This window comes from Pocillopora damicornis, chromosome 1 (genome assembly GCF_964200805.1).
Source record: "Pocillopora damicornis chromosome 1, jaPocDami1.2, whole genome shotgun sequence".
Classification (NCBI taxonomy): Eukaryota; Metazoa; Cnidaria; class Anthozoa; order Scleractinia; family Pocilloporidae; genus Pocillopora; species Pocillopora damicornis.
Genome location: NC_142670.1, coordinates 38356211 through 38369681, shown reverse-complemented (window position 1 = coordinate 38369681; position 13471 = coordinate 38356211). Strand labels below are relative to the sequence as shown.

Below are 13471 nucleotides of genomic sequence, written 5' to 3'. Positions count from 1 at the left end.
AATACATCCCAAGAACACTAGAATGCTTCAACATTAAGCCGGGGACTTAAGTCGTGAAGAATTTGTTAAGAACTCGACGACAGCATGGATGGGAAAAGTCACATGCACAAATATAGATAGTCAATTGAAGAATTAAAACAACGAAGATCGTAATTAAACAAACAAAAAATTTCAGACGCAGCTAGGAAAGAGGCCAAAGGGGGAAGAACGTATGAAAGTAACGTTGGACTAAACTTGAATTTGTCCGAGACATCGGGAGAAGTCAACATAAAATTGTCAAATACTGAATTTTGTTCTGTTCACTTTAAAAGGCAGAACAAGAAAGATATTCAAATGTAATACCAAAATTCACACAGCGACCATCTATCAGAGAGGAAAAGTTCGACGATCATAAATTCAACAATTTTGTTTTATTTGACACAGAAACAAATTTGACTGGGAGAAACTGCAGAATACCCTGCCACTCATTTACATGTCATTTAATGAATAAGAATAACATTTAGTTCATAAATGCTCATGATGTTCTCATCAAGAGCAAACACTCCACCTTGGAAAACGGTAGAGGTCAGTATCCGAAGGCGAACCAAAGCTTGTTATACAAGCACCTCTTTCCAGAAAGCTTTGATGCTCATAATGCACTGGGTGATGTCATAACCCTCTGTAGAATCTTTTTCTCTAATAAACTTGTCTTGTCGGTTGAATGGTTGGTAAACAAAAGTTAGTTGATGTCTGTTGAGGATGCTGTTGAGGATATAAACTATCTTGACAGTTGCCACCACTGACTCATGTCCTTTTGTAGCAAACTTTACAATTGTAGTGTTTGGAAAGTCTTTGCATGCTCAGATACTGAACTTAGCAAAATTCTATTCCATTATGTATTGTTTTGTGACAAAGAAAATAGGGATCTTTGGAGTAAGATTTATTTCTTTTCCTTTGGTAAAATTTCAAGATTTGCTTGGCCATTAAACATATTTGTGTCCTTGCTAGTGCCTGTTAATAAAAAAATCCTTATGAACAAATTTGAGATGGAGGAAGAAAACACAAAATAGCAAAAAGCAAGAAAACTATGTTGGTAACCCCTATTTTTTTGGCTTTTAATTGATCAGCAGGACAATTTTCACAAATTGTGAAATTTTTGGGAGATTTCACTATTAATAGGAAATTGAAAAAAATCAAAGGCAAAGCCAAATTATTGCTGGCGAACATCTCCCTTCATGGAGCCTTAGCTTTGTGACAAAAATAATTTTCTCTCTATTTACTACAGTAAACTATATTCCTAACCTTGCTCCTCACCTTTTGATGGCTTTTAATGAGCTAGAAAAGCAAAAATGTTCAACATTAAGCAAAAATTCTATGGAGCCTCCTTTAAGCCTACAGACTAGAAGGCCTCATGAAATGAACTCTTTCAATTTGTCTTGGCATTGTACAGCAGGATAAAGCTACCTGTTCCTGTGAGTTTCCCATCAAAAGCGTTTTGTAATGTGATTTAGTCACCCCCTCATTGATGGGTTATCCTTTGCAAAGGAGATTGAACAAGAGGTGATAAAAGGCCAGTGCTAAAAAGTTCAGCTTTAGAAACTTGTTTCACTGGCCGATTCACATTATCAACTCAGTTGATAAAACCAGATTATCTTCATTTGAAAAAAAAAATTTGGACTGCAACACATGAGTAAACATTGTATAAGAGAAGTATAAATACATGACTTTATTAGAAATGCTTAATTGTTAATTAAGCAATTGGTAATTGTTAACAACTAAATCTATCTTCAAACAAGGGTGGCCATGGATAAAAAAAAAATGGGAAAATATTCATGTTTATACCAGCATGTTTATGGTACGTCACTTAGTCATCAAATATATTTCAGCCAACACCAGACTGCTTTCAACATTTTAATCCTCAAATCTCCTGTTGGTGTTAAGGAATTGTTTTTCCTTTTTTTGTGTGACTTACAGGCTGAGCTTGATGTTAAACTCCCAGGTGAAGATGGAGGAAGAGACAGGGTTTTCAAGGTTAGCATTTGCTTTGATATACGTCACATACAAGACATAGTGTACAATAATTAAATAATAATGATAATAATTATAACACCTTGGTGATGGTCACATTTTGAATGCAATCACTCTTTTGCATTGAATAGATGATAAACAATCAGTTTAGAAATAAACTTTAAGTACAGGGTAGTCTGCAATTTTTAACTGTTACTTAAGATGTCATGCTGTCTGCAGATCTTTATAAAGATACAATTGAGACAGTTTTTGTTGCATTTGCACTGGAAGGATCACTACTGAAAATGCACCATTTGTAATTGTAGATGTACTCATACTAATGGATAAAAATATTTTAATGTTTATTCTTATTTTACCCACAAGGTCAAAATTCAGTTTGCCGAGCACTTCAGTCTTCAGGAACTTAACAACTTTTTGAGTGTTGAACAAAATGGCAAAATACCTCAGAGTGCAGTACAGGCATTGGACATTGTGGTGCAACAGATGCCATCAATATATTTCACCCCTGTTGGAAGATCATTCTTTGCATTTGATGGTCAAGGAAGACCCTTGGGCGAAGGGTGTGAGGTTAAATTAGTTTTTATTCAAGTATTCAGCATTCTGAGTGGAAGGCCATGCTGGTAAACATTGATGGTGAGTTGCTGCAGTTTGTAAAATCTCATATAATTTTTATGTTCTTACCATTGCTTTGAAAAAATTTGAGGAATATATGAAATGTTGTCTACTCAGTAATGTTCAAGTCTCAAAAAATTCATTTTCAAGAGAAAAATGAAAATGAGCTACTGTTTCCTTTTGAAATTGAGCTTCCCAGTGTTCCTGATCATGAACCCATTAACCCTTTACACCCTATCATCAGTATGTATCTTCTCCATACTGTTTTCTAAACATTTCCTGCCGAGCTGACAAAGAGAATTTGGTAAACAGTCAAGAGCTTTTTTAGTTGGTGATCATTTCCTTTATTTCTGTGACCTTAATGTTTGTCATTCAGGGGAGGGGGGTGATACTTCAAAGAGAGATTAGATGCTAGTCACTGTTAGTTGTCAAATGGTTAAAGAACTGTCCAATGTTTACATAATATTCTCAGTAAGTTTCTGTACCTTTAGTCTCTGCAAAAGGATTTTACAAGGAGCAAACTGTTGTTCCTGATTTCTTGTGTGAAATGTTAGATGTAAAACCCCATAATCTTGAAGACAGCAGATTTGAACCTGACAGACGGAAGCTTGAGAATTAGCCATACACGGTGAGTTGCTATGTTCTCTGTTCTCTAACCATTATTATTATAAATATTTGTGTACAGGTCTGTTCATTGTGGTGGTTTGTGAATTGTGGAGGGTTTACACTAAGCTGAATAGTGGAAAATCTAGGCCTGCAACTGATCATGGCTATTCTTCCCAAGAGAGACAAACAAATCTATCCAGAGATAAAACGTTTCAGGGACAACGTCATTGGAATTCCAACGCAATGTGTTCAGTCAAAACACGTACACCGTACCAACCCCCAGGTTTGCGCCAACATCGCGTTTGAAAATTAAAGTTACAGAAACTCCAAACTTGGTGGAATTAATCATGTTATAGATCCGGGTGAAAAGTCGCCTGTTTTTCGAGAACCTGTTATTATCTTTGGCACCGACCTCACCCACCCCTCCCTGAATGAAAATGGAATTCCTTCCATTGCTGCAAGTATGGACGCTAATGCCACTAAGTACTGTGCACGAGTGCGAGCACGAACCACAAGAATGGTAAAGGTGCGCAGGAAATGATTAATGACTTGGCGGTTATGGTGAAAGAGCTTTTAATTGAGTTTTACAAAGCCAATCGGAAGCTTAAGCCTAGCAAGATCATCTTCTACCGGGACGGAGTCAGCGAGGGTCAGTTTGACCAAGTTCTTGTTCATGAGGTGCGGGCTGTGCAACAGGCCTGTATTATGCTTGAAAAACATTTTCGCCCGAGAATCACTTTTGTTGTGGTTCAGAAGCGCCATCATACGAGATTGTTCTGTGAAAACCAACGAGATGAAGTTGGCAAAGCAAGGAATGTTCCTCCTGGTACAACAGTGGACAGCGGTATCACACATCCGTATGAATTCGACTTTTATTTGTGCAGTCATTATGGAATCCAGGTACATCAGCTTTAACATGACATGTCGAGTTTTTACTCTGAGAATGGTGATTGGGAGCTTGATTATTCTTTGTCAATCAAACCCTTACCTTTCCTTGGTTACAATGTAGCTGTGCTATCTACAATTACCCACCAACTGCTCAAATAGCTACGGCACTTTTTTTGTCTCTTTGTTTCTAGTTTTCTATTCATCTTTGAACGTGTGAAAGAGCACCATCCTCTCCACACATTTCATAAATATAAGTACAACTCTGACATGAATCACGAGAGGTTTGCTTAAGTGGTGGACTAGTATAGGATGATTTGCATACGGGTTGTCAAATTCAAAAAGTCTCGAAGGCATTCAGGTTTCCGAATAATCTCGTTCCAAAGTCTCTAACGGAAAAATTTTTATCCATATGGATGGCATTATTATTCCTTCTGTGACCTTATCGAAAAAAAGAGGAAAAATTGTTTACATATATTTCTCTTCCACGAACTAAAAATTTTAGAACATGGCTTTAGGACAGCTGTGTAAACTTTCTGGAACAACAACCTACCCAGTAACCTAAGTCAGACAAAATCATAATTTAGTTGATTCAAGCTATTACTTAGTTTTTATTTTGAAGTTAGTGAAACACCAATTTTGTGATCAGGTTGAGTTCGTATCGATTTTAGATTATTTGTTTTTTTTGAGGACGTTTAAAGGCATGCACGGACGTAGTTCCCTTTGTTAAAACAGTCATTTATTTCTTTTTTTCTCGATCAAGTTTACTCTGATTTTACCCCGGCTTATAGGGAACAAGCCGACCTACACACTATCACGTGTTATATGACGATAACTCATTCACAGCAGACGGCCTTCAGCAGCTCACATACCAGTTATGTCACGTGTATGCACGGTGCACACGCAGTGTTTCTATGCCAGCCCCCGCCTATTATGCTTACTTGGTGGCTTTCAGAGCCAGACACCACGTAACCGGAAATGGAAGGTTAGTGTTCACAGACTTGATGGCCCTCGTATTTTTATTGAAATTTGTGTTCAAGTTATTACTTTGTCTCTCTGTCTTACTTTGGACTTTCAGTTGCGTAAAAAACGTTTGTAACTTTTTAGCACCGCTCGTCCTTACTTAACATGATTCCTCTTCCGAGCCAGTTTATTTGTAAAGTTTTATTAAAAGTAGAATCTTCTTGTTTTAGCATCGACCTGGAGAAGTCTGCAAAAGCCATCGAAGTCAACGCTAAGATGAAAGGAGCCATGTACTTTACTTAGCTATTCAGCGGGAATATGATGTGCACATGCGCAATTTAACGTATTGGCAATGACGAAAACAACGAAAGATGGAAACTGTTTTGTTGTGTTATAATTGTTATGAATTAATACTGACTCCCAGGAATGATCAAAGTTTCACTTCTCCTTACGATTCATATATGTTGTCTTACAAACAGTTTAGGAGATTAGACATGCTTATTAGCCGGAGTGTTTTCTGATATAACACCATATTAACCAGTCTCAATCAGAGGGAATTGTATGTCCGTCAGAAGAGAGAATTGCCGCTTGGATCTGGGAATTAAATGGTCCAACCAGAATCAGCAAAAAAGGCGATTTTTGCTAGGAAGACGTTATTTAAATAACTGCTCGTGTTCTCCTTATTTTGTTAAAAATAAAAAAAGGGTTGGGCTGCTTAGAGGTATCACGCTTGATTTGAGCAAAATTTTATTGAAAAAATGAAGTAAACTAGATTCAGTTCAATTGTTATTATTATCAAAACAGTTTGTATAAGAAAAATGTAAATGGAAGAGACACTACCTCCTCACAAATGTTACACGTTGTGATAGAAAAGACTAACTGTATTAAAATGGTTGTTTGACATAGTTTGATGCTACTCTGGTTTTTAAGATTTAATGAATGTAACGGAAAAGTTACAATTCATAGACCCAACGTTTCGACACTCCTGTCTAGTGACTTCATCAGAGGTGATCTAACGCTGCAACAAGAGGTCCTTTTATACGCTCTCTAATTAGCTGCCCTTTTTTCTGACGAGGTGTAAATAGGCGTCGGGAAGTAAGCCGCCATCATCACGATTTAAAGGAGCGTGGGCGGAGTTGATATGTCAGGCTTCTAGATAAAGGCGCTAGTGGTAATACCGATTAGTGGTGATAATTTTAGACTTATCCCACCCAATTGTATGGTTGATTAGGCATGTGTGCTCCGATAAAGCTGAATTTTCTTTTTTGCTAAAGCAGACCGCTTTTTGATGCTCTTTCAAACGTGTACCAAACTGACGTTTGGTCTGTCCGATATACTCGTTATCACAGTCATTGCAGGGAATAGAATAAATAGCGTCGGTTCGTTGTTCTTTGGTGACAGGATCCTTAGGTTTGGCAAAAATATGCCCCAAAGTCTGAAAAGGTTTTTGAGCAACTTTAACGTTGTGGCCATTCAAAATTCTCTTGATGGGTTCCGTAACACCCTGAATGTAGGGAATAACAGCAAAACCAGTCGCTGGTTCCCTCTCATCAGGAGTGCTACTAGTTGTAACTGGTTTTCGGCAGTTACGGAGAAAAGTTTCCCATTTCTGCCCGCAGTTTGTGGCTTTCTTACATTTGTGTACCGTTCGTAGGTTAAGTTCTTTTGTTTTGCAGTTCTAGCTAAGTTAACTTAGTAAAGATTTGATGAGTTGCCAGTGGTTTTGATATTTAAACATCTATCTTTTTTGTGAAGAGCTCAATGAGTAAAGGTCTATAAAATTCCAAAGGCGTATTTCTATATTAACAGCATTCGCCGCGTTCAATGTGTTATGATGTGAGCTGGAGACATGGGTCGAGTACGAAAATACAAAGCCTGTTGGAAAACTTTCGAGAGAGATGATTTTCTGAGAAATTTACAGGTGAAAACAGAATATACTGTTGTTGCGTCATAGTGCCTAGTAAAGACAATTCGAGAAACATACGTCCTAAGCAATCGTTTTTCAGCAATCAGAGAAACGTGAGACGGGAGACACGGTTAACAAGATCCTTAAAATCAACGGCCTTTTCCAATTTTCCTCATCCTGATTGTATATTTACCCTACCTATCCTGTTCAGTGAAATTTCACCGACCCAATCCTTCAATCCAGTCCCCCGATATTCCTTCTACTCTTAAGCTGAGCCATCTAGGGGACTTTGCCCCTTACCAGCAGGCCCCAACACGTTTCCGACACGTTATTCTTCTTTTGTCTTATATTTGCACCATTTCTGCTCAACCCGGCTAAGCTCGGCTAATTCTTAGCAACAATCATTTGTTTGATACATCAATGCAAACTGAGAAGTTCAGCCACGTTTCGACTTTACACAACTCTACGGCACGCTGGGCTTGCTTTTGTGCCGCGGTGGGCTGCCATGGGAAATTGCTGTACTGTATGGTAAATTTGAAACGGCCTGCGTAATGATCATATTTAAAAAGCTATACTAATCATTTCAGCATCTATTTTCTTGGAAAATATTGGAGGGATGAAGCTCAAATTCGTAAAAGAGATCGAGCATCATGTCATCGATCAACAACCGTCGTTAGTTAGGAGAGAATTTCAGTAATTTGGGGTTAACTTCAGTTTGACGTGGAGGAGGTCGCGGCTGGCGGCCATCAAGTTGCAAGCCTTGTTTCCCTTTCCCCAGCGGCCTCCAGCCAAAAGTAATTTCGTAAAAAGACGCTTCAAACGGCCCATGAAGACGAAAAAATACCCCAAATGAGTTCTTTAACATTTTATTGAACTTTATAGAGATATTAAGACCGAGATGTAATTTAGATATGCAATTTTCAGAGTCTTCACGTAGGGTTAAAGGACTGAATTAAATAAAAGCCCTTACATTGCTTAAAGCCTCTCTCAGTTAAAAGCGAACTATTTCCTGAAATCTTGGATCGCTTGCTAACAATCGTGTTTAAATGTAGCGGTAAATTTTCACAAATACGCTGAATAAAACAGGCAAGGGTACCTACTTATCCTAGAAATGAGTTTTGAAATCATTCCAAACAGCATCGTCTCGTCTACAAGTGTACAATTTACGCAAATCCCAGGCGTTTTGATCGCGACGGGTAAACAAGCGAAATGACATCCTGAATTTGTTGCAGAGAGATACAACGCCAACACCGAGAGATTTTCCTTAACGCAGTGGAGAATTCTGCAACACGCTTCATTCCGCTTTAACTTGTAACACAACCGGCTACTTTAATGGAGGCAAGCTGAGTAAAGACAGAAAAGCCTCCATAAATATTATGTTTCCATAGAAGGGTTCGTAGTCATGGTGACGGTGACGTTTTTACAACTCAAGCTTAGTTCAGTGGCCACGGATATGTTTGTGAACGTCTTTAGAGTCGGTTTTCACGGAAGGGTTCGTAATCATGGTGACAGTGACATTTTCACAACTCATGCTGAGGTCAAGCGGATATGTTTGTGTTGGGGTCGAGTTTCGACGCTTAACCGCTGTCAGTTAAACTTAGTGCACTCAACAACACGTGGGAAAAATTCCCTAGAAAATCCATAAATTGCCAAAGCAGGGACATCTCTCTCGCATAGGCTTTGCATTACCGGCTAAGGGTAATTCATCAAAATAAATACCCATTATTATTATTATCATACACCGTTCATCCAAGTTACCCACAATGTATGATCCTAGGACGAACAGACGCGACGTGAAAGGACAACAATTTGAAATTCTGAAACTGATACGGCGGTGACGATAACTCAACTTTGGGTTACCAATTGAGACAACCCCTTCCGCTATCACAGACGAGTCAAAAGCGGCCATGAAATATACCACTACAGTCTAAATAAGAATTTGAACTGTACTACATCGCCATGTCTTATGTCGCATACAGGGGTCTGCTCTTTGAGATAGGCAGAAAACTCAGTCAGCGTGATCATCAACAATTACTCGCGTTGTGTGGATTAAAAGACGAGGCTGATAACTTACCAAACGCTCATTCATTATTGGAAAGGCTAGAAGGAAAGAGTCAATTGGGAATTGACTGACTTGGAGATTTGGAGGAAGTCTTGGCTTCTTTAGATGAGTTGTCTCTGTTGGAAAAACTTAAAGAGTTCGAGAAGAAAAGGAAAGAATACAAAAACTTACTTGCAAAGGTACATGGTGCACTCGATAGCGACGAACGCATTCATCTGGAACAACTCAAGGATATTTGTAAAAGAGAGATATCGATGGAGCTTGATGAGAGCATTTCCAATGTTCGAACATTGTTCAAAGAACTGGAAAAACATGGAAGTTTGGGATTTCGCAGACTTGATTTTCTGAAAGAGATTTTGACAGAAATAGGGAAGGAGGACTTGGTGAGAGAGATCGAGGAGTATGAGCAGCGACGAAATAACAACGATGCAGCCGAAAGAAGGAAAGGTAAATAAAAATTTTGTGTTTGTGTATGTAAACGCTTAAGGCAATTGAGTGTAGTAGGAGCATACGAGAGATATGGGGAGATTTTACAGCAGAATATTACGTGCGTTTTCGCACACGCATATCACTGAACTGATTTAACATCGACTTTTTCCTTGATCCTTGATATAGAGATCTTGTCTGGTGTCTCTCATGATAACTATGTTCTTTAATTCTTTTCATTTTAAGCGAAAGTGTACTCTTGGGGCAAAGCTGTTGCCAAAAGGGCGGTCGAAGGTAAGCAGAACTTTCACGTGATCATGTGAAATAATTGTTCGTTGTGTATTAAAATTTACAAGGTATCATGAAGTGATATCTTAAGTTTGTCAGAAACGACCAATTCAAGTGATCTTTGATTGGAGAAAGCTTTCTGAAGTTTTTACATAACAACTGAGGCACTTCCAGTGGATGTTGTATGTATTTCGATGTCGTTGCTGTGTAGCACTACGGCTTTGCGGGTCATTCCCAATGATAAAGGGGTGAGACAGTGGGCACTGCGCATAAGCATACTTCAGAAGACTTTACAATTGTCAGTGCTTACATAGGTGACTGTGCCCGGAAAATCTGCTCTTAAGATGCTATTGGACCGTCTTTATTACTAGAGTTCCCAGGCCTGTAGAGTTCCCAACTAGGCATAGAACGTTTTTGGTAATCAGTTGACGCAAAGGATGCAACACTCATGTTTCCTTATTTATCTTAAAATATCGTTTCTTGTTTCGTCTGCGGAGAGAATATCATTAATCTACATGTTTAAGAAAGAGCTTGCTTAGATGAGGCATTCATTAGTGCCCAGGAAATACGGTTAGACGAATAAATTGTATAGGAGAGCTGATTGCATGTAAAGAGAACCTTTGTTTTTATACATTTTTGGACTCCTTTTCCAGCTTCAGCGTTTGCTAAGCTTGACCTGAATGCAGCTGTGCTAATTTCATGCGTGATCTCAGGGTTACACACAAATGTTTGGTCTTGGGGATAGAATAGTAGCGTAAATTGGTTGCTCAGTGAATCGTTTTCTTCTAATTCTAACTTTACTAATAAGTGTGGCTATCAGGCCAAACTTTGTAACAAATAGAGAAAGAGTTAATTGCGTCATCTTCTGAGAATTGAATCCGTAATAGTATTGTACACGGCGGTTCCAGACCATTTTCAAATCAAACGTATTCCAAATCATTTCGGGCATATTATTTTTCGACATTTTGGTAAATTACATGTTACTAAAAAGAAATAATTTTATGGATATGAAAGATGGACATAATTTGATGGAATCATTTTATAAGATCAAAGCGTTGGAATACTATAGGAGGCTAGCGATATGATCTCACAGCAGTTTTCTATTACGTGACATTCTCAGAAAAACAGGAAGTCAATAATGTAATACAACAGGGACTTTTCTGAGGAAATGAGCCATAGCATTGCTATTGTTTTAAGGTCATATGATAGTCACATGATTTTTTTCGACCTATCAGCAAGTGTTTAATGCATTGTACATAAAATCAGTTCCGAGGTGAAAGATACCCAGATACTAACCAGTTCATTTCCTACGCGTTGGAATTTCCCAAGCGTTGGAACTAAATTTTTTCTTTCTTTGACTTTTCCAATCACTTTCTCATTAGTGCTATCAAATATGTTGAGTTTTCTGGATGGTCAAATTTATCTATGCTTTGTACTCTCCTAGAGCACGCTCTTTCAACCAATGACAGCGGGCGTTATATCCGAACTTTATTATGACGCACAGTTAATTTGCAAGGGATAAGATCTACACACTCCCCCAATGAACATACACATATTTCTCATCTCCATCATCCGCATCATAAACATCAGAAACATCTCCTGACTTGTACGGGGGTGAGCAACACCGATCATAGCTGAAAAATCCTTTTTTAGCTGCGTTGTCTTCGTTCATTTATTTCAATACCTTCGAATTCGACTCCTTCTATTCCTGAACCACTATCAAATTTCATCATGATGTTGATGTTCATGTTGATGATGATACCTTCTCATTGGGAGTGACCAAAAAAATTACCAACGAAACGTTCGTTCTTTGATTGAAATTTGGTAGGAGATTTCTTTTCAAAGTTACCCTTTATGATTCGTTTTTTGTTTTTTGTTTTTGGTTATTTTTCAATTGTATTTTCACTAGTTCCCTTAAAGACGTGGCTTCTAGTTGGTCGAAAAGCGGTAACTTTCGCTGAAATTTTGGCCAACTGGGAGTCTGTTGGTCAGTTTTTTAGAAGCTTTGCCGAACGGGTTCTTCCCCCTGATACAGAACTCGCCGACATGGGTGAAGGGAGTGTCTGCTTCACAGTTCAGGCAAACAGTTTAAATGGGCTCACCACTTTGTGGAATATGTACCAGGACGGTACGCTCAAGACACGCCTGTACGACTTCTTGGTGACTGAGAAAGTTAAGCTTCTTGCTGAAGCTGAAGAGAAAGTTGAACTAACAGCAACAATTGAGGAAGAAGATTACAGGAGAGCTTGCATTGATCTAAATAATGAAGCCAAAGGTAACTAAGCAAGTGTACTCTCTAGACAACGCAAAAAATTCGTTCAACAGGGTCATTTTAGTGTAAGATATTTAACTATATCACAAATCAGTTTTCACTCTGTCTTCAAATAAGTGTTTTAATTACCTTGACTCGTACTTTACTCATTGTAATGAACACTGGACGAAAAAAATGGATTTTCCTGGGTTGCAAACGTTGGGCAAAAATGAAACAAATTTCACTTTTGCCTAAGTTTGCTAATTTTTGCTCAGTGGCAAAGATCATCTTTGCATCATTTTTGCTTACGTATTAAATGTTGAGCGCTGTCATGCAGTTGACGTTACTTTACACCCTTCGCAAATACGTGGTCAAATTTATTTTTTTGCCGATGTTTTTCTGGGGTAGCAAAAAAGGTGCAAACTTTGCACAGCATACATGTTTGCTTAGGGAAGCAAATGTGGTCAAACTGTTAACTTTGAACAAGTTTACAGTGGTTTGCAAATGCTGCCAAATCATCGTCATAGAAGCCCTTTGCTAGGGTAGTAAATTTGTGTAAAATATCAACAACAAACTTGTTCGTTAGGTTTGTCATGTGTACAAAGTATCAACACTGGACAAGGTTTGTGTATGTGGTTCAAGCATAAGTATGCAAGTAGGTTTGCACGCGCTTGAAATATTTGCTCCGGGCTAGGTACGTGGTTAAAGCATCGATGCTTATTCAAATTTACTCTGCATTGTGAATCTATTGAAGTACTCGATCTGTAGTCATGCTTGGGGGATTCTCTTCGATTACTGTACTAAGGCCTCCATACGCTTGAAAAACCTTTCGCTGCTGATCTTGTCGGTCTTCGGTATCATTAAGCGGGTTGCTTTCACGTGAGACTTTCGACTCGTGTAGTTAGATCTTTAACAAATCAGTTCTTTATGGCTGGTTGCTTTTCTGAGCTTCGGGTGGTCTTTGCAAACTAAGCCGTGACTCAAAAATAATTCAAACACGAACACTGAGTCCCATAAAGCAGCGTAAAGGCTTCATAAGTCTTTCTTATAGCTTCCTCGATTTGTTGGGCCTTGCTTGTTCAGTTTCATATCCTGTAAAGAACGGCAATGGTTTTCCATCGACGAACCTTAACCGGCGCTTGCATTTGAATCCATCGTTGGAGATTTGAACACATCCTTCAAGCGTCCGTCGATGAAAACCGGCGTTCGATTGGTTAAGGATGAGGAAAAGGTTAATGATTTAAGTAGCTACGCAATGAACACAATAAAGGCTTCGTTTCCGCCGAGCAGCGATATTGGGGTCCAAGCGTTTTTTTCGTGCTCATTTTCGAATGGGCGGGATAAGAAAGGCGTAGTGAATGTAAAAAGATCAGCGAGTGTGCCTTAGGATGCATATTTCTCTGCATATTTCTCAGACAAGCGGTCTTGAATTTATTACTTGCGACACAAAGATCCTAAGGTAAGC

General features: G+C 38.6%; 1 protein-coding gene and 1 pseudogene across 2 annotated transcripts; both read left to right on the top strand.

The window, feature by feature from the left end:
* Nucleotides 1-1782: 1782 nt before the first annotated feature.
* LOC149053724 (protein argonaute-2-like) lies at nt 1783-5977 on the top strand (annotated as a pseudogene). Its single transcript, XR_016180050.1, has 6 exons — nt 1783-2010; nt 2371-2640; nt 3111-3236; nt 3360-4125; nt 4902-5095; nt 5304-5977. The product of XR_016180050.1 is annotated as a protein argonaute-2-like (transcript).
* A 2952-nt stretch (nt 5978-8929) lies between these two features.
* LOC149053723 (uncharacterized) lies at nt 8930-12073 on the top strand. Its single transcript, XM_089211452.1, has 3 exons — nt 8930-9488; nt 9714-9761; nt 11665-12073. Exons 1-3 carry the CDS (start codon nt 9296-9298, stop codon nt 12036-12038), a joined length of 615 nt encoding a protein of 204 aa, XP_089067578.1. The 5' UTR covers nt 8930-9295; the 3' UTR covers nt 12039-12073.
* The last annotated feature ends 1398 nt before the right edge of the window (nt 12074-13471 follow it).

Bases quoted from the DNA above. Each gene is read 5' to 3' on its own strand.
- LOC149053723 (XM_089211452.1), top strand. From the start codon at position 9,296: ATGGAGCTTGATGAGAGCATTTCCAATGTTCGAACATTGTTCAAAGAA. The intron at 9,489-9,713 runs GTAAATAAAAAT...TTTCATTTTAAG, and splicing joins TGCAGCCGAAAGAAGGAAAG to CGAAAGTGTACTCTTGGGGC. The intron at 9,762-11,664 runs GTAAGCAGAACT...TATTTTCACTAG, and splicing joins TGCCAAAAGGGCGGTCGAAG to TTCCCTTAAAGACGTGGCTT.